General features: G+C 34.7%; 5 protein-coding genes across 5 annotated transcripts; 3 read left to right on the forward strand and 2 right to left on the reverse strand.

Annotated features, from left to right (window-relative positions):
* Positions 1-88: 88 nt before the first annotated feature.
* LOC103315218 (titin) lies at positions 89-2,889 on the forward strand. The gene is made up of 5 exons (XM_008203342.3): positions 89-693; positions 750-815; positions 893-2,084; positions 2,131-2,337; positions 2,399-2,889. The coding sequence occupies exons 1-5, from the start codon at positions 622-624 to the stop codon at positions 2,734-2,736; spliced, it is 1,875 nt and encodes a 624-aa protein (XP_008201564.1). The 5' UTR covers positions 89-621; the 3' UTR covers positions 2,737-2,889.
* LOC103315217 (U11/U12 small nuclear ribonucleoprotein 48 kDa protein) lies at positions 2,877-4,542 on the reverse strand. Its single transcript, XM_008203341.3, has 5 exons — positions 4,402-4,542; positions 4,182-4,344; positions 4,069-4,131; positions 3,586-3,721; positions 2,877-3,484 (listed from the first exon to the last, which is right to left on the reverse strand). The coding sequence occupies exons 1-5, from the start codon at positions 4,525-4,527 to the stop codon at positions 2,959-2,961; spliced, it is 1,014 nt and encodes a 337-aa protein (XP_008201563.1). The 5' UTR covers positions 4,528-4,542; the 3' UTR covers positions 2,877-2,958.
* A 298-nt stretch (positions 4,543-4,840) lies between these two features.
* Positions 4,841-5,851, forward strand: mRpL2 (mitochondrial ribosomal protein L2). The gene is made up of 2 exons (XM_967015.5): positions 4,841-5,303; positions 5,352-5,851. The coding sequence occupies exons 1-2, from the start codon at positions 4,841-4,843 to the stop codon at positions 5,804-5,806; spliced, it is 918 nt and encodes a 305-aa protein (XP_972108.1). The 3' UTR covers positions 5,807-5,851.
* Positions 5,852-7,301: 1,450 nt separating this feature from the next.
* On the forward strand, positions 7,302-8,439 carry LOC103315216 (hypothetical protein). The gene is made up of 3 exons (XM_008203339.3): positions 7,302-7,813; positions 7,864-7,882; positions 7,972-8,439. The coding sequence occupies exons 1-3, from the start codon at positions 7,646-7,648 to the stop codon at positions 8,100-8,102; spliced, it is 318 nt and encodes a 105-aa protein (XP_008201561.1). The 5' UTR covers positions 7,302-7,645; the 3' UTR covers positions 8,103-8,439.
* Positions 8,440-11,446: 3,007 nt separating this feature from the next.
* Positions 11,447-18,068, reverse strand: Ets96B. Its single transcript, XM_008203337.3, has 9 exons — positions 17,830-18,068; positions 15,323-15,401; positions 15,145-15,186; positions 14,629-14,700; positions 13,692-13,839; positions 13,524-13,636; positions 12,205-12,291; positions 11,860-12,159; positions 11,447-11,808 (listed from the first exon to the last, which is right to left on the reverse strand). The coding sequence occupies exons 1-9, from the start codon at positions 17,878-17,880 to the stop codon at positions 11,564-11,566; spliced, it is 1,137 nt and encodes a 378-aa protein (XP_008201559.2). The 5' UTR covers positions 17,881-18,068; the 3' UTR covers positions 11,447-11,563.
* Between the last annotated feature and the right edge of the window lie 3,014 nt (positions 18,069-21,082).

Consider the following 21,082-nt stretch of genomic DNA (forward strand, 5'->3'; position numbering starts at 1 on the left):
AAATTTGTCAGATAACTACTGAAATATAATTATTTATTTTTCCTCATATCAATAAACTAATAAATCAACGGCCGCTGCAGTTATATAATTTAAATAATTAATAAAAATGGTTTAAAGTAAGTATGTGAAAAACTGAGCATCGCTTAAATTCAGAAATATACCACAAAATACCGATTTGTTGAAAATGGGACACGTTTACCGTCTAGGTAAATTTGATAGCGAAGAATAAATGTTTGCAGATAATATCAGTCAAGAAGTGCTATTTGTTATTGAACCGGTTTATCAAATTAGGTAAATTTTATTTACAAAAAAATGTGACCAAATCATTTATGGTAATGATAAAACGAAAGGAAGTTCCCCACGTTTTAGTCATTTCCTGCAAAATTCCCCGAGTAATATGACACTAATTATGTCCAATTGTTTAAAATTTGATCAATAACTAATAATTGTATGGATTTTCTTGCCGTTTTTTTTGCAAAATTATTATTAACCACTTATTTATAAACTCACACCTCGAGACGTAATTTAAAAAAATATATTTAAGTAGTTTGCTGTTTTCGCCGATAAGATAAATTTTATATCCGTTGAGAATGTCATACGCTATTTTTCATTGCACGAAAGATGAGCAACCACAAATATTTAAATTTTATCCAACAGTTTAATCAAGACGATGTGATACAAATGTTCAAAGATGTAAGCACAACTTTTTTAGTTATTATATAACCATTTTTAGCACATGTCCTTTTTAGAACGGATACTCTGAACTCGAGGAAGTTTTAATTAAAATGAATATTAAAGACGGAAAAGAACTTTTGGTAAGTTTTCCTTGCAATTTTTATTCACGACACACATCACCTCCAGTCAAAAACAACCATTAATTGCTTTGTTCTAGAATTTAACTGAATTAGATATGATTAAATGGAAATTAGAAGTAGCCGTAAAACGAAAACTTTGGTCATTTGTAACAAAATTAAAAGAAAATCCTGGAAACTATCTCCAATTACCTCAAGAAAAACCTAAGCCTCCAAACTTAATCAGACGGCAAAGCATTAGGCATGAAAAGTCCAATTTCGTGGAGAAATTAGAACAAGTAATATATATGAATTCACCAGAAACCCAAAATAAACAAAAACCGTTGGTACCACCTAAAAGACCATCGGTAAATAAAGTGGCTGAAGAAAATGAATTTTCCAGTCAAGAAACTCCTCAAACAGAAAATGTTTGTGAACAACTGCCAACACCCAAATTTTCCGAGACGGTAATTTTGGATGACAAGACCGACTCTCAACAGGAAAATAAAAGTAAACAACTGCCAATACCACCAAAAAAACTAGTGGTTCACGAAAAGGAATTTTCCGACGCGAGCAAAAAAACTGACTTCGAAAAAAGTCCTCAAAAAGAAAATAAATGTAAACAACTGCCAACACCTCCCAAAAAATTACCAGAATTAAAACCACCCGAAAAGGCGTTTATAGAAGTTGAAAAAGAATCACCGGTTGAAGAATACGTTCCAATGGATATCTACGACGAAAGTGGATATTTGAAACCTTCTACACAATTCCGACAAAACTCTATTTCGCAAAGACCTCCACTAGCATTACCAAGGGAAAGTACCACCGTAGATTATATTAATGGACCTACAAATAAAAGCGCCGTGGATGAACCACCTCCTCTCCTTCCACGAGCGAAAGAAAATAACCGGAAAAAATCAGAGCAAACTCAAATAATGTCGGAACCTGAAGAAATAACATACGAAGCTGTGGAAGAAACAACTCCGCAAGTCACCGTACCGCAGAAACCATCAAACTACGAATTATTGACTAACAAATTATTTGGTTTATTTAAAACAAACAAAAAGAATCCCAATGAATGCAACACGAATTCCTTAGAACGGTCAAGAAAAAATTCAGAAAGTTCACCTAAACCTGAAAGACGTTTGCAAAATAGACCTCTACCCGCTGTTCCAAAACGAGCAGAAGAATTCACCGAAAATACCCAAATACAAACACGAAAAACCGTGTATATTGAAACCAAAGCTCCAGATCAAGTGCCATCCAGATCAAAGTCTGAAAATAATCTACTTTGTAGGTAGACAGCTGAAATAACATTTTTTCATAAAAAACTTTCTAGCTTCAGAAGAGGAGGCAACTTATGGAAATGCTGAAGTAGAAGAACCAAAACCTAAACCCGACAGTTATGAACACTTTTGCCTTACAGGGGGTTTAAAAATTGTACCATCGCCCAACAATTTACCCCACGGCCCTCTCAATCCAGCAGAACTAAGAGACAATAGTGAAAGCGAAGGGGATGAAGGAGAAGAGTATGGAAATTATGTTTGTAAGTATCAAAATCAAAAAATCAAGTAAATTGTTTGCACGTATGATTTTTTTAATTTCAGTCAACATCAACGACGAGCCATTCTACCGGAATACGGACAGGAGGGGCGCCAAACAGCTCCTCCAAAATTTAGCAAATGGGGCTTTTCTCATTCGACCAAGTCGAAAATATTTTCTCTCATTAACACTAAAGCACAACGGTCGATATTTTAATCTGGGGATAGAAAAAGGTCCAAACAACAAAATTCGTCTCAATACAGAAAACGAAAGCATGTCTCCAGAATTCGCAACGCTCAAGGATTTTGTAGAGTATTTTAGCAGAGAACAACTGACGTTTCAGCATCAAGGTCGCACTGTAGCTCTGCTTTTGAAAAAAATTTTACCACCGGAAGTGTTTTAAACCAAATTGTGATCTATGTCTGTTTACATACTTTAATCTATGTTGGGCAAATGTAAATAAATGACGAACGATAAAGCTTAATAAATACTGTTTTAAAAAAATATTTTGTATTAGGTACAGGAAGGCCAATGAAACATTCATTTAGCTGTTTAATATTTTTTATTTATTATAAAATTCAAACGGAACACTTTCGCAAATCGACGAAAACTTACAAAATTACCTTCAACGTCTCCTTACGTCACTGAAACTACGTCTACTTCTGTCCCTTGAATGTCTCCTATCTCGTTCTCGTGAGCGTCTTCTTTCCCCTGAGCGATTTCTTCTATTTCTCCTTTCTTCACAATTCCTGTCTTCGCTCCTGTAACTCCTTTCTCGACTTCTGGACCTGACATAACGCTTCCTACTTCTATCGCGTTCATCTCTATGTCTGTCATACTTCCTATTGGTGCTTCTAGAACTGCTTGAATTTCTACTAGTAGAGGAGTGTGGACGTTCAATTTCTTCCTTTTTGTCGTCATGAACACCATTATTACACTCCTTATTATCTTTAGTTTGATCTTTCGCTAGTAACCACTCTTTGTATTCTCCCATTTGTCCATTTATCACTTCTCTGATCACTTCTGTATGGTTTTTACGATTGATATGAACCGACTTATACTTGGCCCTTCTCCTTTTGGAGTCTCGCTCTTGGGCCAAGATTTCCTCGTAAGTAAGAGGCTTCTCCTCATCGTGTTTTTTGTCATATAGCCTGAAAAAATAAATTTAAGGCTGAGTGTCCTAAAAGGGCGGAAAGACGAGTCCAAAAAGTGCGGTTTTACGGTCAAATTTGGCCAAAATTCAAACACTTACGTTGTGAATTCAGGTGGTGAAGGGGGGCCTTCTGTATTCTGAACCGTGTAGTTGTAAAAAATTAATCTTTCATCGGGAGAAAAAGTCGAAATTAATCTATCTGAAGTCCTTGGGTCGGGATCTAATCCATTCCAGGCTAGATGGTAAAAATTAAATTAAATTCTAAATGGAAATACAGCGAATCTGTGCGCATGCAATGCAAAATTCCAGACTTATTAAATTTTGAAGTGAGCACATGCACAAAAAATTTAAGAGTTTACGTAGAGATTGTATGAAAATGAATGGCTTTCCCTAAAGACAGTCTAGCACATTTAATAAAAAAGGATATTGAAAAAGGATATATTAATGAATATGGATATTTTTATGTTTAGTTGTGTTTTAACTTCATCAAAATTGTAATCTTTTTCTGAAAAAAAATTCAAAATTTATTCCCTACGTCCCACTCATTCCAAGCAAAGAGAAAGTGACAATTGTTATACAAACCTAATCTTAGGGCGCCCTTTTCTGCCAGTTCTTTGGTGATGAGTTCAATTTTTTTATTGCGATCTATAAGCAAATTATGTAAGATTGGCGAACTGAATTACTACTCCTATTACCTATGTATATTGACTGAGTAGGATTATCAAGAGACTCCGATAAAAATTGACTGTTTGAAGAGTATCCTTCAATTTGAACAACACATTTTTCAATATGTTCGGTCCAAGATTTAGGATGAATCCTGTGATGAGGATTGACAGGACATTGTACCAAAGGGTCCCCCTGTACAACAACATTACGTTTATCAAACCAGGATTGTAAAAATAAGAATAAAAATACTTTTTCGACGTTTTCTTGCGTCCAGTCCAGGTAGCTCAGCACTGACTGGATTCTACTCCTGGACGAAGATATAAGCTGATCCAAATTATCTAGCTGTTTCTTACGTATTTCAATGTTAAAATCCATTCGATCTTAACTCTCATTGAGCCCAAAGACAACCGGCACAACACAAAATTAGATGAACTAAAATGATCAGGAACTGAAGCAATTATCGAAGTGAAGTTAGCTCCAAACGACAACCTTGTCCATTGATTCCCAAAAAAATGCCCCAAAAATGCGGCATTAAAAAAGGGCGGTATTAAAACACTAATTATGCTTCCGTAGTTCACAAAACCAACAACAATATTCAGAAAAATTGCAATTTTATGCAATTTTTGTAACCCGGCTAACTTCAAGTCGGTTGCTTTAACCTTAATTGTCAAGGGTTTCCTAACCTTAAATGGCCACTTTAACGCGAGCTTTACAAAAATTAGCCTTAACAAGCACTCAAAATGCGCCTAAAGTCTTGACTAGCGTGAGATACCGCCATGTCCCGCCGCCAAAACCCGAAATTGGACATGGGAAGAGTTACCGAAGAATCGTTCACTTCCCCGAAAATTACACCGTCAAGCCTTTGGACGTGACCAATTTGGGGGGCAGAGACCCCGAGACGGGCCGGCTGGCTGTTAAGGGCATCGGCGGGGGCATAAAACACAAGTACCACTGGATTGACTGGAGACGAGTGGGCCCCAGTGAGGGCCCCCCACAAACCGAACGAGTCATTAAAATAATCAAGGATGGGTGCAGGACAGCTTTCGTCGCACTTGTAGCACATGGTGACAAATTAAAATATATTCTAGCCACGGAAAACATGAAACCTGGGGATTTAATCAAGACCTCGTGTCACATCCCCCGTATTCCAGGTATTTCTGAATGAAAAAATATGTTTTGTTTATCGATTTTAACTTCAGTTCGTGCCAATGAGGGTGATGCGTACCCCCTTGGGGCGCTGCCGCTGGGTACTCAGGTTCATTGCATTGAGAAAGTCCCAGGTTTGGGCGGATTTTTGGTCCACACGGCGGGGTCTTTTGCTACAATAATGCGGAAAGTTGATAATAGAGTTATTGTTATGATGCCGAGTAAAAAGGAGTTTAGTTTGCTGGAGAACTGCATGTGTACTGTGGGTAGATTAAGTAATGTGGAGCACGCTACAACTCCTATTGGTTCAGCGCAAAAAAATAGAGAATTGGGGAACAGGCCTAGGTCTGGATGGTGGCAACGCAAAACTGGACGATTTGGACGAAAGCTAAGGCGGCCACCGCCTGTTAAAACTATCGGGCCTAAGGAAGACACGAATCAAGAAGTGGTAAAGTTGAGTTTCGATGGATATTTTTGCAAGACACCAAGGGCTCAGTTTCATTATTAATTAATTTGGATGTCGGAGTTTCGAAATAAATTGATTTATTGAGTATTATTTTTTTCCAATGATTGCCTTTTCACTTAAATTGACCTGCGATTGTAAATAAGTTGGCAATACAGCTGACTATCAATCAAAAAATATTAACCAGATTTTCAAAATTCACTGCTTATCTCTTGCCTCTTATCAGAGTTACGAAACAGATTTAATGAAAGTAGCTGGGACAGAGTTACTTATTTTCCTAATGTAAATTTACATTAGGAGCAAATAACAACGTCGTATAATAGACAAAACCAGTCATATGACTTGTAAAAGATGGAGAAACGACAAACAAGACCAATTAGTCATTGTAAAAATTCAAGGACTTGTTAATTGTCTATTTTGCGTAATAGAACAAGCGACATTTAAAGTCGTTTTTGCGGTTTTTCCGTTAATTTATATTTGTGTGTGGTGTCGAATATCGACTTTTGAAGCTTTGGATATTATTTTCCGAGCCGCTGCTTAGATTTGATTTCACGTTTCAGTGTTTAGCACCAATTTCCTTGCGTGATTGAACTGCACCTTTCCAATTTAGTCGGGCGCTTTTCCTTCCTAATACTGCTTTATCGATCATAACTTGAATTTACCATGTTTGTTTGGCTTGTGGTATCCTCATTCTAGTCTTATTTGAACTAAGAAAAAAGAATTAAAGGGTGTAGAAAAACGCTAAATTTAATTTAATATTGAATTCGCTATTACTATTAAGAATAAAAAAACTTTATCTCTTTAGTACCCAAATAAGTAAGTATTTAGAAATTTTCGAAAAATTTGCGAGTCAACTTCAACTTATTATTCCATGTCGAATTGATGTCTTTTGAGAGAGGATAATTAATTAAATTGACGTAATACAATTGTTAAATATTTTTTGAAGGGTATTTTTCTAGTTTCTGGTAGTTATAACTAAAATAGGAACCGGTAAGTAAATTGATAAGTAATATTATTTTTTGATCTTTATAACTTTTAATGTCCCGTCCGTTATCGCAAACATAAGATGTTTTTATTTCTTACGTTGTTACACAAATCCAAGAATTTTTAATTTCCACTATCTAATTTTAATATGGTTAAAGTCTTTAATAATTAAAATCTGTCTGAGAAGCTATTTTCTCACACAAGATTTTTTTGTCCCATCCGTCATGTGCAAACAAAAAGTAAATTAAACAGATGTCTTACTTGAAGAATGTATTTTTTATTCTTTTATTATGGTAATAAAACAAACAAAATTCATAAACAAGAGCGTACAAATATTTTGATACTTTGGCTTTCTTTGGGAACTGGAAAACATCGAACACAAATTAATTTCGTTTTTCATCGTTCTGTAATTATCACTGATGATAGTTCTGGAAATTAATGGATAAGTGAGTAAACATCGATTTCCTTAAATAAACATGTGTCGATGTATTTTTCCATTCAGTTATGATAAATTAATCCCCACTCAGTGCCAAAAAGGCTGGTATTCCCGACCCCTTCCTTTGATTTCCTTTTACTAAAGCCCGGAAAGCTCCGGTGATTACATAAGCAATCTGCGTATTGTTAGTTCTGCCGTCGCTCCGGGTAAAATGCGATCGTGGTGATTGAGGACACGGAGCCCGGAGTGGGGAACTGAACCAGTCAACTGCGAAGTGCGACGAGTATCGGGCGTTTGGAGAGCCCACACGCAAACACAGTTGTGTTCGAAAGAATTTTCCACCAAAATGTGTTGACAAAATCACGTCTAACTTCCTTCAAACCGACATTTAGCGCAATTGTAGTGAATCAAACAAACAGCAAATTTTCTACTTGTTGATAGTGAATTAAACAATAATCAAAACAATGGCTGAGTTAAATCTTGACCTGGAGCAATCCTTGCAACTAAGAATGGCACAGTTTAAAAGCGACCCGGAGAAAATGCAAGACGTGAACGATTTTTTAAACGACCTTTTCGAAAAAGCACAAAAGGAGGTCGAGCTCCGGAACGGAACTAAGGGTAAAGGGAAATTGGTATGTGGGCTAATTCGGGGGAAATTCTTTAATAAAGTGCATATTTTCAGGACGCTTTAGGAATACAGAGTGAGTATTGAGCGATGCGCAGGTTGAATTTCCCGCCGATCGTTTCGGAATCAATAATTCGGGGCGCTAATTTCTAATTCTGGTTTCAGATGGGACTAAGAGGATCGGGGCTTGGTCGAACAGGGCCAGGTCGCAAGCTCGCACATTTGCCACCAGAATTTTTACGACGATCTGTAACTGCACAAATTCAGTTCGTAGCGTTGTCGTCAATCGCAACTAGTTGATGTTGATCTGTGTTATATTTTATCAGTGTTGAAGAGATGTTTGTGTTGCATATATGTCAATCAAAATTTACTCTTCCGTTTTATTTACGAAATAGGGAGCGAAAAAGACTAACGCAGCGCCGTTTTTCCAATTTTGAGATGTTTTTACAACCCGTGTGTTAAGCACGACTGAGTAGAATTGACCAACTTGAACTTATTTTCGAATAACTAACATTAAAGGCATTAACAAAGACAATCAAGAGTTCAAAATGCAGTAAGTATATCAATTTATTCGTTGTGAATTGATGTAATTATGTATTGAATGGAGGGTAAAATAGAGCAATATGAAACTTGTTATTTGTTTTATTACGTCCTTTGTGAACAAAAATCAATACATCATTCTAACACGATATCGCACCATTCTTTTTTTTTAATTTACGAAAAATTATAAAGAAATAAACCGACAACCATCTATTAAACAAAGAGTTTCTTTTAGCTCGTATTTGACGATTTTCGTCAAATACGGCGGGAAAATTCGGTAAGTCTCGTTTGGTTCGAAACAAATGTTTGAAGGATTGTGCAAACCCACAGTTATTAGGAAACTTCGATCATTTTCTACAGAAAATTTAGATTTTTTACAGTAACGACACTCTAAAATCGTGCAACTATACTCTTTCCATTTCTTCAAGACTACAAAATCTATTTCCTCCGCTGAACTAGTTCGAACTTCTTCCCCTTTTGATTTACTTAAAAACATCTCGTGTTGCCAAATGGCAGTGCTGCTGCTTTGTAAATTGACAGCTTTCTGCAACTGACTAGCTAAACTACCTTTCTTGAAACGTTTTCTCTTTGGGGGCGGTTGGTGGTAGAGGGCCTTAAGGTCAGAATACGAACTTGAGTCGTTTGAGATCACTTCTGAGACGTGCTGGCTTGGGACGGGGTCAATATCGAGACGTTGGGACAATTCTGTATTTGCTGGTGATATGTTGAATTGTGTTTTAAGCGGTGAAGAATTAAAATCATCGGTAATGATTTGAGTCCTAGTCTCATTTTCGATTTTTTTGCTGCGCCACCCAATTTTTCTTAGAGTTTTGTTCCTGGTGATGACTGGAGACTCACGTTGGGCGAGAACTGGTGACTGGTCTTCAGGGTTTATTTTATTAATTACAGGCGATTCGAGGGTTTCGTCACGTGTTAAAACCTCAGTTCTTGGAGGTGGAGTCATGTTTACATTTTGGTCGAGATGTAATTCGACCCATTCTGTGTTTTTTATTTTTTTGCGAGTGGCGTAATTTGCATTGTTAAGTTTTCGTGCAACTTTGTTCCTGGAGATGACTGGAGACTGCTCTTGCAAAAAACGGGAGAGAATTGGTGACTGATCTTCAGGTTTTCTTTCAGTAATTACAGGCGATTCGAGGAATTCGTCAGGTGTTAAAATCTCGATTGTTCGAGGTGGTGTCATGATTATATTTCTTACTTTTTGTTCGAGATGTAATTCGAGCCATTTTTTTATTTTTACTCTTTTGTGAGAGGAATTTGCGTGGTCTTCACTGTTTGAATCAGAACTGCTCCATGAAATATCAGTGTCGGTGTTGTTTTCTTGGGAGTCACTGTACACTTTTGATAACCAACGTCGTTTCCTTTCGGACATACTTTTTCATACTTCATACTTTTTAAATGAATAACTTAAAGTATAAACAAATCATCAAAATTCTAACCACAAACTTTTTGAATCTGACAGAGCGCCATAACTATACTCAGGCCATCTAACATCCCGATGTGGAACTTATCCTTCTGTATTGTTGATTGCATAAGATAAAGCTTTATATAATAATTTTCTATTGTGATCCTAATAAATAAATAACTAATGAACTCTTGGGTTTTTAAATTTTATTAAAAATTTAATACTCCTAAAAAAGTTTTTTTGAAAAAAAAAACAGATAATGGGTACAGATAATTGACCAAAAATTGAAAAGATCAAATATCTTAAAACAAAAAAAAATATTTTTTGCACTTTTAAGGCATGAATAGTGGTTTAAAAAAACAGAAAAGTGCAAAAAAATTTACACGTAATTTCAGGAGAAATTTCAAAACTTTAAATATTGTAAAAAACACAGTATAATAGGCATAATAAACCGTGGAACACGCTAGGACAAACAGTGTTGCTCTGAGACTTTTAGATTTGGAGTTATCATTTTTGTTGTGAAAGATTAAAAATGCCTTTGTAGCCGGAACTGATACCCGGAGTAGTTCCGAGTTTCATCAAAAGATAGATAATTTGAGGCCCATTTTCATGCTTATTTAATTTTTGCTCTAGAACTTATAATTTCTGAGAAAGTCCCCAAAAATATGGTGCAAGTTTCCCTTTTTTTTCATCTAGTGCCGCTTACGGCAAAACTATTGGAGTCAGCAAAAAATCTCAGTGCTCTACAAAATGTTATAGGTTTCAAGGCAAATTCTAACGCCGATTACGGGAAAAAGCTAACAATAAAACATTGTAAAGAGCACATAAAAATCTATCAGATAGGAAAGGTTTTAATCGGAGGGTATTCACAATTTTTTCAGTTTTTTTATTTTCTTAATTACGGCAAAACTATGCAAAAAAATGGAACTATTTTGATGTAGATGTAAGCAAAATGATCTGGGACATCGATTGGCGTCGAGAAAATTTTCAGATTTTCAAAGGTTATAAAGTTATGATTTTTTTTTTCATTTAAGCATATGAGCAATTTTCTCGAAAATTGATTGTCGTACGACAATGATCTTTAAAAACAAAATAGATAATTTAATGAGCATTCCAACTATAATCAACTTAATAGGTTAGGTATTTCCGGAATTATTACTCGATTAATGTTCCGGGTATCGAAAATCAACCAAAGCGTCGCCAAAATATTGTAAAATCAAAAATCGATTCAATTGACTTTTTTGGTACTCTTAAGAGATAAATAGGGATCTGAAAACATTAAAAGTGCATAGAATTGTGTTGTTTTTTTGTATTTTTTGAAGATACATACTTTCTACTAACTTACCCATAGAGTATTATTTTGGGACTACAATTATTTATTAGTGAATTAGTAGAATTATTTGTAACTTGGAATTTTTTTGGAATTTTTTTTGTAATTGGTATTTTTATGAAGGATTTTTTTTAGTTAACGGCATCTTGTTTTTATTTTTTAATAACCTTTTTTTCTGTTTGTATAAATATTTACGTATAAGACTTAAATCTTTTGTAACCTAACTCTTAACCAGGTTGTGACAGTGTTTTTCATAAAAACCCTTAGTTATGATACCTTTGCTCTGGGTAATAGTCTTAAAGGTTTAAATTTGAGAAATAAAACACACACAAACATTACATGTTCTATTTATTTGTTACAACATTTACGTATTTATAATAATTTACACAAAATGAATGACTTACAACTGACTAGCATCAAGATAAAAGAAGAAATTTCGCCAAAATCAAACGCACCAAATCATCTCACGGATAACGCGAATGCTTCGAATCTTGCAAATACGGATGCAGGTGTTGGTAGGGATGGGCAATTCCACAATTATAGAAATTGAGCATATCTGTGTAAGCCAGATGATGAGTTTCAGTTTTCGTACTAAGATTTTCCGGCCGATTTGCGATTTGCGACCGCACTGAATTTTCATGGTGCCCTCCATAAGCCATATTGAACAAAGCATCAGGATCACAAACAAATTTGTAAACATATCTCTCCCCTAAAACCACATTCTCCCACAAAAACTTACAAAACCAAGCCAAAAACTGACCTGCAACTTTCTGCATTATGCCCTTTTCGTAGTAGTATCTCAGCGATCGGCTAAGTTTGTCGTAATTCATCGCTGGCCGGTTTTTCTGAGCGCCCCATCTCCGGGCCACCTCTTCGGGCTCGATCAATTTAAACTCCATCCCTCGGCCTGTCCAGGCTATGCAGCCAGCACTGGCGTCTGGCGCGTCCAAAAGTGCCACCAAAAACTGCCACAATTGCAGTGACCCTCTTCTGCCACTTGCATTCTGGAAGTTGGATCGATTATCGGCAGATTCGCGACACTTCTCGTCCAGAGTTTTATCTGAAGCAGAAACGTAATGTGGGGCTTGTTTATTCGAAAGCTAACCTGGGTTGATGAGGCCCATCGGCTGCTTCCAGTGGCTTTTACTCGCCGGCGTGCTTTTGCATTTGTCGTAACACGTCCTAAAGTTGCCTAAAAATTCTCTCCTGATACAAATCAAAACCCTCAAAAAATAATCGTGTATACCAATACATGTACCTTCAGTACACATGTGAAATACACAATAAAATAATGATAATTTTGGTAAATAAAATTGATTGAAATTCCGATCAGCGGGGAAGCAATGCGCTACAATTTCCTGCCACACATTCTTCTACCGATACCCAAAACGTGACGACAATTTCAAACCTGCGTTATAGAAAATCAAAATTCATTCTTTTGCGATTAAAATCTGCATAGAACGCCTCCTGCGGATAAATATATTATATCAAGCCGCATGCAAATAAACCGACTGCTTTAGGAGCGGTAGGGAGCGCGATTTGATTACGACGGAAAGCCAAATAAAAGACGCGATAGAAGTACATCCAAACATGCTTAAATATTAAATTTGTTTTTAACAAAGTGCATTGTACTATTTCGACTGCAAGCGTCCATTTATCACGAATTCATAAACTATTACCGTGCAGTCTGTTGTCTAATTTAAATTAATGCTGGTTATAATCTTGTGGGGATGAATCTTTCGCATTAATGAGCTTTAATGAACCGGAGTGCATCCCCCGTCATTGTGATTAATTACGATCGAAGCACTTAATAAAAATCGCGTACACTGGTCGCAGTTTCATTGATTTAAACGAGTTGGTATGAATTTTGGAGCTGCTACATTATGTGTTTGTATGCACAATGGACTAGGGGTGCATGTAACAGCTTTATTAATATTGATTAGTTTCAATTAAATCTTCGGCTCATGCGATACGCCGGGAGCTTTCGTGGCCGCCGCTAAAAGGTATCAGCCAAACAAGTCGATTAATATTAACCCCCTCATTGTTGAATTTACAAGCATTTGTTGACGCTGCCTGTTTATCTTACAAAGTCTAACGTTTAGATGTGTTCTAATGAGTTATTGCAAATATCATCAGTAGTGGGTCCGCCACAAACCGCTCCTCTTCTGGTTATTAAATGTTTTTTCTCAAAAATCGAGTAATGGCTTGTTTTGAATCGCTTTTCTTTCTAGAAACTGCATTAAAACCCATCGAAAAAATTACGTTAATTCCAGCTAAAAGCTTACTTATTTTGCGATTTGAGAGCGAAAATACAGCTTGTAAATGAAAAAATAGGAGACTCTGTTTTTTTTTATAAAATTTACAAGTTCTCCAACAGATTCACGGTAAAGTTGTGTGCAGTTTTAAATTAAGTTGCGAACTTACCTTCAAAGTCTCTGTCTGCAGGTTCTTGTTTTATGGGTAAGTTAGTTTGATGAATTCCTTGTAAGTTACTCGTAATGTGCTCATTACCTCTGGGTACTACTGGTGAAGTAGACCTAGGGTTATTATTTATTCCGCTGATATTTACGCAACCCTGTGTGCGAATGTTACCTGTTGTAAATGGGATTTGAGTAAAAACATCCAGTGTGTTGGTAGGTGGGGGCGTACACCCCGTCAAAATTGTCGTTCCCTGAATACGAACTAGGATATGTTGGAGGTTTGTTTAGCAGATCCGACATGTTATTTTCCGGCTTTATCTCTACAAATTGCAACAAATAGCTGCATTAATAATAAGATTTTTGCAACGGCTGAGTTTAGAGAAAGAGAGAGAAATGACAGGTTAAAGAGGGTGAACCCCGCGGTGCTTTAAGTTGAGAATATACAAAACTAAATGGATGTTTGGCTGCTGAAAGAACTCATGACAGGTTGATCTCTAAACTCAGCATGTCCTCCGATTACTACAGTCAACGTAACCGCGCGCTACCATATTCGATAACATGTACGCTCAAGAACGAATTTTATTGTCTGCTTTAATGCAAAAAATGCGATTTTAGTCAAAGCGGATAAAGAAATGCCGTAGGCGCCAAGTAAATCCGATAATTTTTAAATCTTCGGCAAACAAACTTACATATTGACTGATCGCAGGGAGGGTGCCTTCCAATAAGCTTGATTAAAAATTATGACTCGAGGCTCAAATAACACCCCCTTTTTTAAATATTTTTTTCAGTGTGTGTCTGAACGATCAAAACTTAAATACAAAACTTGAAAGCATTTTAATGTTTCAAAAATGAGCACAAAACAAACTCACACTTTATGTATTTTTGCTGCATTTCAAAATCTAATAGTCGCACAGAAATCAGCGCTTGGTGTTAGATATATTTTTTCTCTAGTCGTGTGATTTTATTCAGAATTTAATAACAAACGCTGGATTCTGTGTGCCTATTAGTTTAAAAAAAACAGTAATTAAGTTAGTATAAATTTCTTAAACTGTTTTCAGATTTCTAACAATCTTGATTTAAGAAAAAACAAAAATGAATTAATGTCTTACGACTGGTATTCTGCTGCTGAAAGTCCGAATCTGAGACATACTGCTCACTATCGTCAGTTTCACAACTGTTCCCTGAAACAGAAATAAATAATTGTCCGAAAATTCTGTACAGATTTCTATCGGTTATTTGATGTTTATTGATGATTTTGCAATAAAATACACAACTTGGAAATTTTTTGTGATTGTTTTTCCATCAAAAACTTTGCCATTTGCCAAATTTGCAAGTTTGGAAAACCATCCCCGCTGTGTGCATCATTTTCAGCCCGAACTCGTGCAGGTCTCGGTGGAATAAGGTCCATCATTTAACGGCTTGCATCATTAATGGGCTAACAACAGGTGAAAGCTTTGTTAAGTCTGGCTAGGATTCTCCCTTCCTTCTCTCCCGTCCATTAATTTGCAACAACACAGAACGAGATGGGGAACAAACAACTCGCCCTGTCGGGGCGTTTTATACAGTACAGAGGGTTAAACGCTCACATTTACGACATTAATTATGAAGTAAGTAGTATTACTTACCTTCTTGATGCCAGGGCTCTCTCCAGTCTGTTGGGAATACGCCTGAAACACGCTAGATTTCAGGTTGTTGCTATTGTCTCGATATTAAGTGAGTTTTAATGGCAGAGAGCTGATTAAAAATTTAGGCGTTCTCGGCAGAGCGAATAAAAATTATTTCGAGGACTCGAATTGTGCTTACCGGCGGGTGGAGTGGACTTGTAATGCTCCTGATACTGCTGGTAGCACGTCGAAGAGAAGGGGGAACCGAACAGACACCCCTGAAATATTTTATTAAATTAGAGCGCAGTTTAGGATCAAAAAATCTAAATCACTGTTGTGGAGTTTTAGTAGAAATGTTTCAGCTCAGAAGTGTTGGGTTTTAGCATATTAGTAGCCAGATAAAATTAACTTAACCCTTAATAGAAGCGGGGGTTTTATGGAGTGGCCATCATTTAATTATCTGTGTCAACAGGGGCTCGACCTGGGAACTGGATTCGGTTACACATATTACCACTTCAAGGAAGGGTGATCTTGCTTTTGTGCAAAACAGGGCTTTTCTTGTTAATGGCCAATTTAGACATTATACTATCAGACTAATTACCAAGACAAACAATTTGTTGTGCTGGTAAACAGCTCAAGGGAATAATACTTCAATCATCAGCGTAACAAGTGTCCAGTTTCTAATTTTGCACCTAAAAACTATAAAAACCTTTATTTATATCAACAATACTGAATTAAACCTACTTTAAAATACAAAAAAATAATTATTAATAATTTTAATTATTAATATTTATTAATTATGACATTGAAAAAAAATTGTAGAAGCATTAGTAATTCCCTTTATTTATTATTGCTATAAAATCTATTAGTATTGTTTGGATTTTCTTGATAAATATATGTTTTTTCTTTCGATTTCACTAAATTTATTTTTTTCATAAAATTTTGGCTAAATAATGCTTATTGTTGCGAGAATAGTGTTTGTCTAACTTGATCAGGTCTTTGTCGGTTTTGTTCCCCCGTCCAAAGTTTTTCTTATAATGGAAGTAATTTCTAAATAGAAGAGACTTTGTTATAGTCAACAGCAGACACGAGGTGTTCGGCCAATTACTGTAATGAGTGGATGACTTGTACAAACAAATAATGTAACGCCAAGCTATTGTCCACAACTCCCCCAACTTTTATTCCAACAGGACTGATTTGTGATCTTTCAGCCGTCCTGAAACACCATCAAAATGAAATTTACTTTGTAACACAGTTATGTTTCTTTTACGTCCAATAATTCAATTAGACGGAACGGTTAATTTAACTGGATTTAATTAAGAAATCGGCATTTAGGTTTGAAAGTTTTGTTCTACCAGTTCTGGATTGACACTGTTTACTTTAACATTTTGAGGCATTGTGGCCCTGTTTCATTAAGTAATTGTTAGAAAATTTATCATTTTTGACATTATTTATGAAAGTGGTTGTGGTTTTTTTAGTTAATAAAATAAATGATGGATTACCAGTTTGATTTTAGGTAAATATTAGCTTTTGTAATCGGAAATCAATTTAGAAATTGAAAGCTGAAATATAAGCGATGAAGTTCACTTCTTGCCCGACGAAATGTCATTTTGTGCTAAGAAATTGTCTTATTTCCTGCAGTAAATTTATATAGGGAGTTGCTCTTTCCAAGTGGAGTGGAGAATTCAATCGGCGGCGAAATGCTAACTGGCTGTTTTAAAATCGCTTACTATATTCAAATACATCAAAAATTATGAAAACAAAACTGAAAGAAACGTTACGTAAACGTAAAAGTAAATTTTTAGTGCCTAGTAAAAGTTTGTTTTTGATTTAAAAACATTTATTAAAACTGACGAATAAACTATAGTAATATTTAAATGGTTTGGTTTTGTTGCTGTTTTTTTAATCCTCGAGATGTATTATTATGTATTTGAATACCAAAAGTGTGAACTCGTTTTATCTACTGAAAGTATTGTTTGAATTTATAAAATTGGGCCACATTTGTAATAAATAAACTTTGTGACCTCTGTGTCTGTGTTTGTTCTAGATTTGTTACATTTACGCTCATTTAGAAATAAAATAAAAAAATTAGCTGAATTAACTGCAAATTCTTTTTATTTATAAACTACGAAACATCACAAAAATACTGAAATAAATTTGAAAATTGTCGGTGAAGAGAAAACTAATTCGAGCGAAGAAACTACGAATTCTTACAAAAATGTAGTTAATTTATAAATAGAAACCTTCAAGCAGTTTTAAGTTACATGTGTTAATAATATTGCAAGTCACAATTTGTTATAAAAAATTAGGAAAAGCTATTGATAAAACTGTTTACAAAATTAGACAACTGAATTAATAAACGAAAGCAAATTTTGAATGCAAATATATTTAAAAGAAGTTTTTCATTTTATTATTCAAGGTATCTAAGAATTTTTTCTCACAAAAAATCATAATACTTTTAGCTTGAAAAAGTTTTATAACAGTTGATTTTTAATTAAATGTTTAACGAAAGTTACCGAACTAATTTTGTAATTTTCACATAAAACGATAAAAACTACATACTTCATATGTAAACTAAGCATCCAAATAATTTTCAAGCTTAAATGATAATAATTTCTAACGAATTATGTATTTGTTGGTATTATCCCGGCGCATCCACCAAAATTCAATTTGCAATTTTCTACGAATTTAAGAGTAATTACTTACAAGTCTACTTAATTCACTGACTGCAGTTGGAACTTCTTGGTCCTGGTTCATCCCTCTCGACCTTAGGTAGTAATCATGACTCACAAAAAATTGTTTAACAAAACTAAAGTAGTCTGGCCACCGAATAAATAAATTTAAAATCTTTAATAGAAACTCAAATCGAACGGTAATTCATTCAAGGGAGCTTTGTCAACTAGTAAATTGCCGAAAGGATTTCAACTGCAAGCGGTGATGACAGGAAATATGATGTACTTGTAAAAGCTGAAAGCTCCTAGTACCTGACGAAGTGGAGGGAGCTAAAGACACGCCCGTTGTGTCTGAAACGCCCCTCTGAGATCTCACATGCATATAAAACAATGAAATATTTAGAAATTCTCATAGATAATTCATTAATTTGAGAATTCGCTTCGCAAAAATCAGCTTGAAGCGCGTTACAATTCAGAATTAGTTGAGTTGTTAAAAATTGTTAAATACGGCGGTTTGTGTCGGATTATTCTACGCTGTCCGTAAGCGATTCCTTTATCTTTCAGGCACATTTTACACATTTTCCGTGCGTGGAAATGCAGATTAAATAATAGAAAATGTTGTGTAGATTTGTAGTGGCTCCCGGAATAGTCCGGGAGTAACAGCAGCAATGGATGCGCACAATCAAATAGAATACCGGAAGTCCGATTGGCCCGCAGGGGGTCCGGTAGCGCCAATAACAGGTAACTCCGCCTTCCGGTTTCCAATATTGGTCTAGTTTACATTCATAACTTATATTACGTGCGGTGGGATATGGATTTTAAACTGATAGAAAAATTTTGCGACCAGTGCGAAATGATACAAATTATCGATTCTAATAACGAGCATAACTCAGCGTCCGAGTTTTGTTGATGCTAAATCGTTTGTTGCGATTTTATTAGTCACCATTTTAGATAACATCTATCTACAAAGTTTCAAATTATTTGGAAAATAAAGCTGAGCAATTCAATTCAATTTATTCAAAATTGATTACAGTAGTTTCAGCTTTATATAGCCATCATCAGATCTAAAAAATGCACGTGGTGCATTTACGATAACGATATTTAAATTCATAACTACACCACGTGCATTTTTTAGATCTTATGATGGCTAAAAGCCGTAACAGCTGTAATCAATTTTGAATAAAACTTTAAGAGTTTCAAGGACCTAAGTTATCTCATTTTGCGTCAATTCATTTTACCGATTATTTAGTTCAGGTAAGCTTACCCAAACCAACCGATACTTTATGTCATTTTAGCTGAAAATAAAACATAAGTAATAAAATAAAACTAGTTCTATACGTTAATGTTAGTCTGAAATGCAAATAAATTACAAAATTTGTAAGAATTTCAAATAAAACAGAACGTAACTCATATTAGAGATTAAATTTCTCTTAGAAATAAAAAAATAAACATTTCTACCCTTTTCTTTCAAGGTTTTTCAGGAAAAACTAATCACATTGCGTATTGTCTAAAAATTTGTAAAAGTAACAGAATAAGCACCATTTATGTTGATTAATTGTGAAAACTCTTATTTTTATAAACTTGTTATTTTTTAATCCATTATTTTAATACATGCCAAACTTTTAAAACTCAGAAGATCGTTTTCCAAAGCTTTTATGAATTATAAAGTCGCGGACATGCTCATGAGAGTGAATACTAGTAGCATTATTGACCACAAAAAAAAGTAAAAACAATTATTGCTTCTTATTTAAGATGCAGCAGCAATACTGCAAAAAATGTATCATTGTAGATTTATAGGAAAAGCTGACACGTTAACTTTGTTTCTGAAGATATATTTTGATGTTTACTTGATCTATTATCTAGTTTTTCAAAAAAAAAATGTAGGTAAACAATTTGTTTGGTTTTCGAAATAAGTTACAAAAACACCAAGTGCAGCAACATTTAGCAACATGTGGTAATGTTACCATTAGTTAATATTTTTCTAAACATGTAAAAATAGTTACCTGTACGGCGATGTCATTTTTTGTTTTTGACTTCAGTTTTTGTAATTTTTACATAAAACGATAAAAATTATAATTTTCATATGTAAACTAAGCATTGAAATAATTTTCAAGCTTAAATGATAACAATTTCTAAAGGAATTATGTATTTGTTGGTATATATCCCGGCGCATCCACCAAAATTCAATTTACAATTTTCTACGAATTATAAGAGTAATTACTGGTTCTGGTTCATCCCTCACGACCTTAGGTAGTCTTTATGCCTCACAAAAAATTGTTTAACAAAACTAAAGTTTTTTGGCCACCGAATAAATAAATGAAATTCTCTAATAGAAACTTAAATCGAACGGTAATTTATTTTTGTTGAAAGGTTTTGTAAATTTTTTTAATCAAAAATAGTATTTTGTGAGCTGCTCTTAAGATGCTTTTAAATACCTGTCCGCGTGTTGTGACACACCCATTATCAGGTGTATTGAAAATATGTGTGCGTCACATATAATTATGAGTTAATCGTTTTTTTTTTCACATTCCGTGCGTTATTTATATCTGAAGCAACAGAATAATCTGCACAGCATTAAAAAATCAATTTACGCTGCCCAAGACATACCCATTCTAGAAGAAAAGTATTACAAAATGTTCGTTTTTCGTAAGTTTTTGTGGAAAGGAAGAGACATCCATATGAGAATTTGGCTTCGTTGGTAGTGCTGTTTTAGCACAACTTCTTGGCTTATAAAATGAATAAATAAATACCTATACTTACCTATTTATTTATTTGAACTTCCGAATCAAAAGTTGGAAGTACAGTAGAATATACCTAGGCTTATGCTCAGAGGTCAGCCAATCACAACAGCTTTAGTAAGTATTATTTAAACAACTTCTGATGCTACTATAATGGTTTACTTGGAAAACTTGGTATATTTCTTCATTTATTTATTTGTTAACAAAATTACAATTTTATGTACTACTATAGTGTAAAATAGCAACACGGCAAAAATTAGTGGACTAAAATTACCGGAGAAAGCTTGAAAAATGTAATAGGTTCATTATTATTACAATTTTCTTTGAATGATTTAATGACACGTGAAATTATTGAGTTATCATAATTACATAAATTCAGAAAAAAATATTTAACTTAAAAACCTGTTTGTATGTAGTGCTTAGAGGACCAGATTTGCCATTATTATCTCTTGGTGTCGGGTTACACAACGAAACTCGAATATTGTAAACATATTTATTTCAATAACTAATAAATACATAGCTGAATACAAATCAATGTATGTTATAGTT

The sequence above is a fragment of the Tribolium castaneum genome, chromosome 4 (genome assembly GCF_031307605.1).
Source record: "Tribolium castaneum strain GA2 chromosome 4, icTriCast1.1, whole genome shotgun sequence".
NCBI lineage: Eukaryota > Metazoa > Arthropoda > Insecta > Coleoptera > Tenebrionidae > Tribolium > Tribolium castaneum.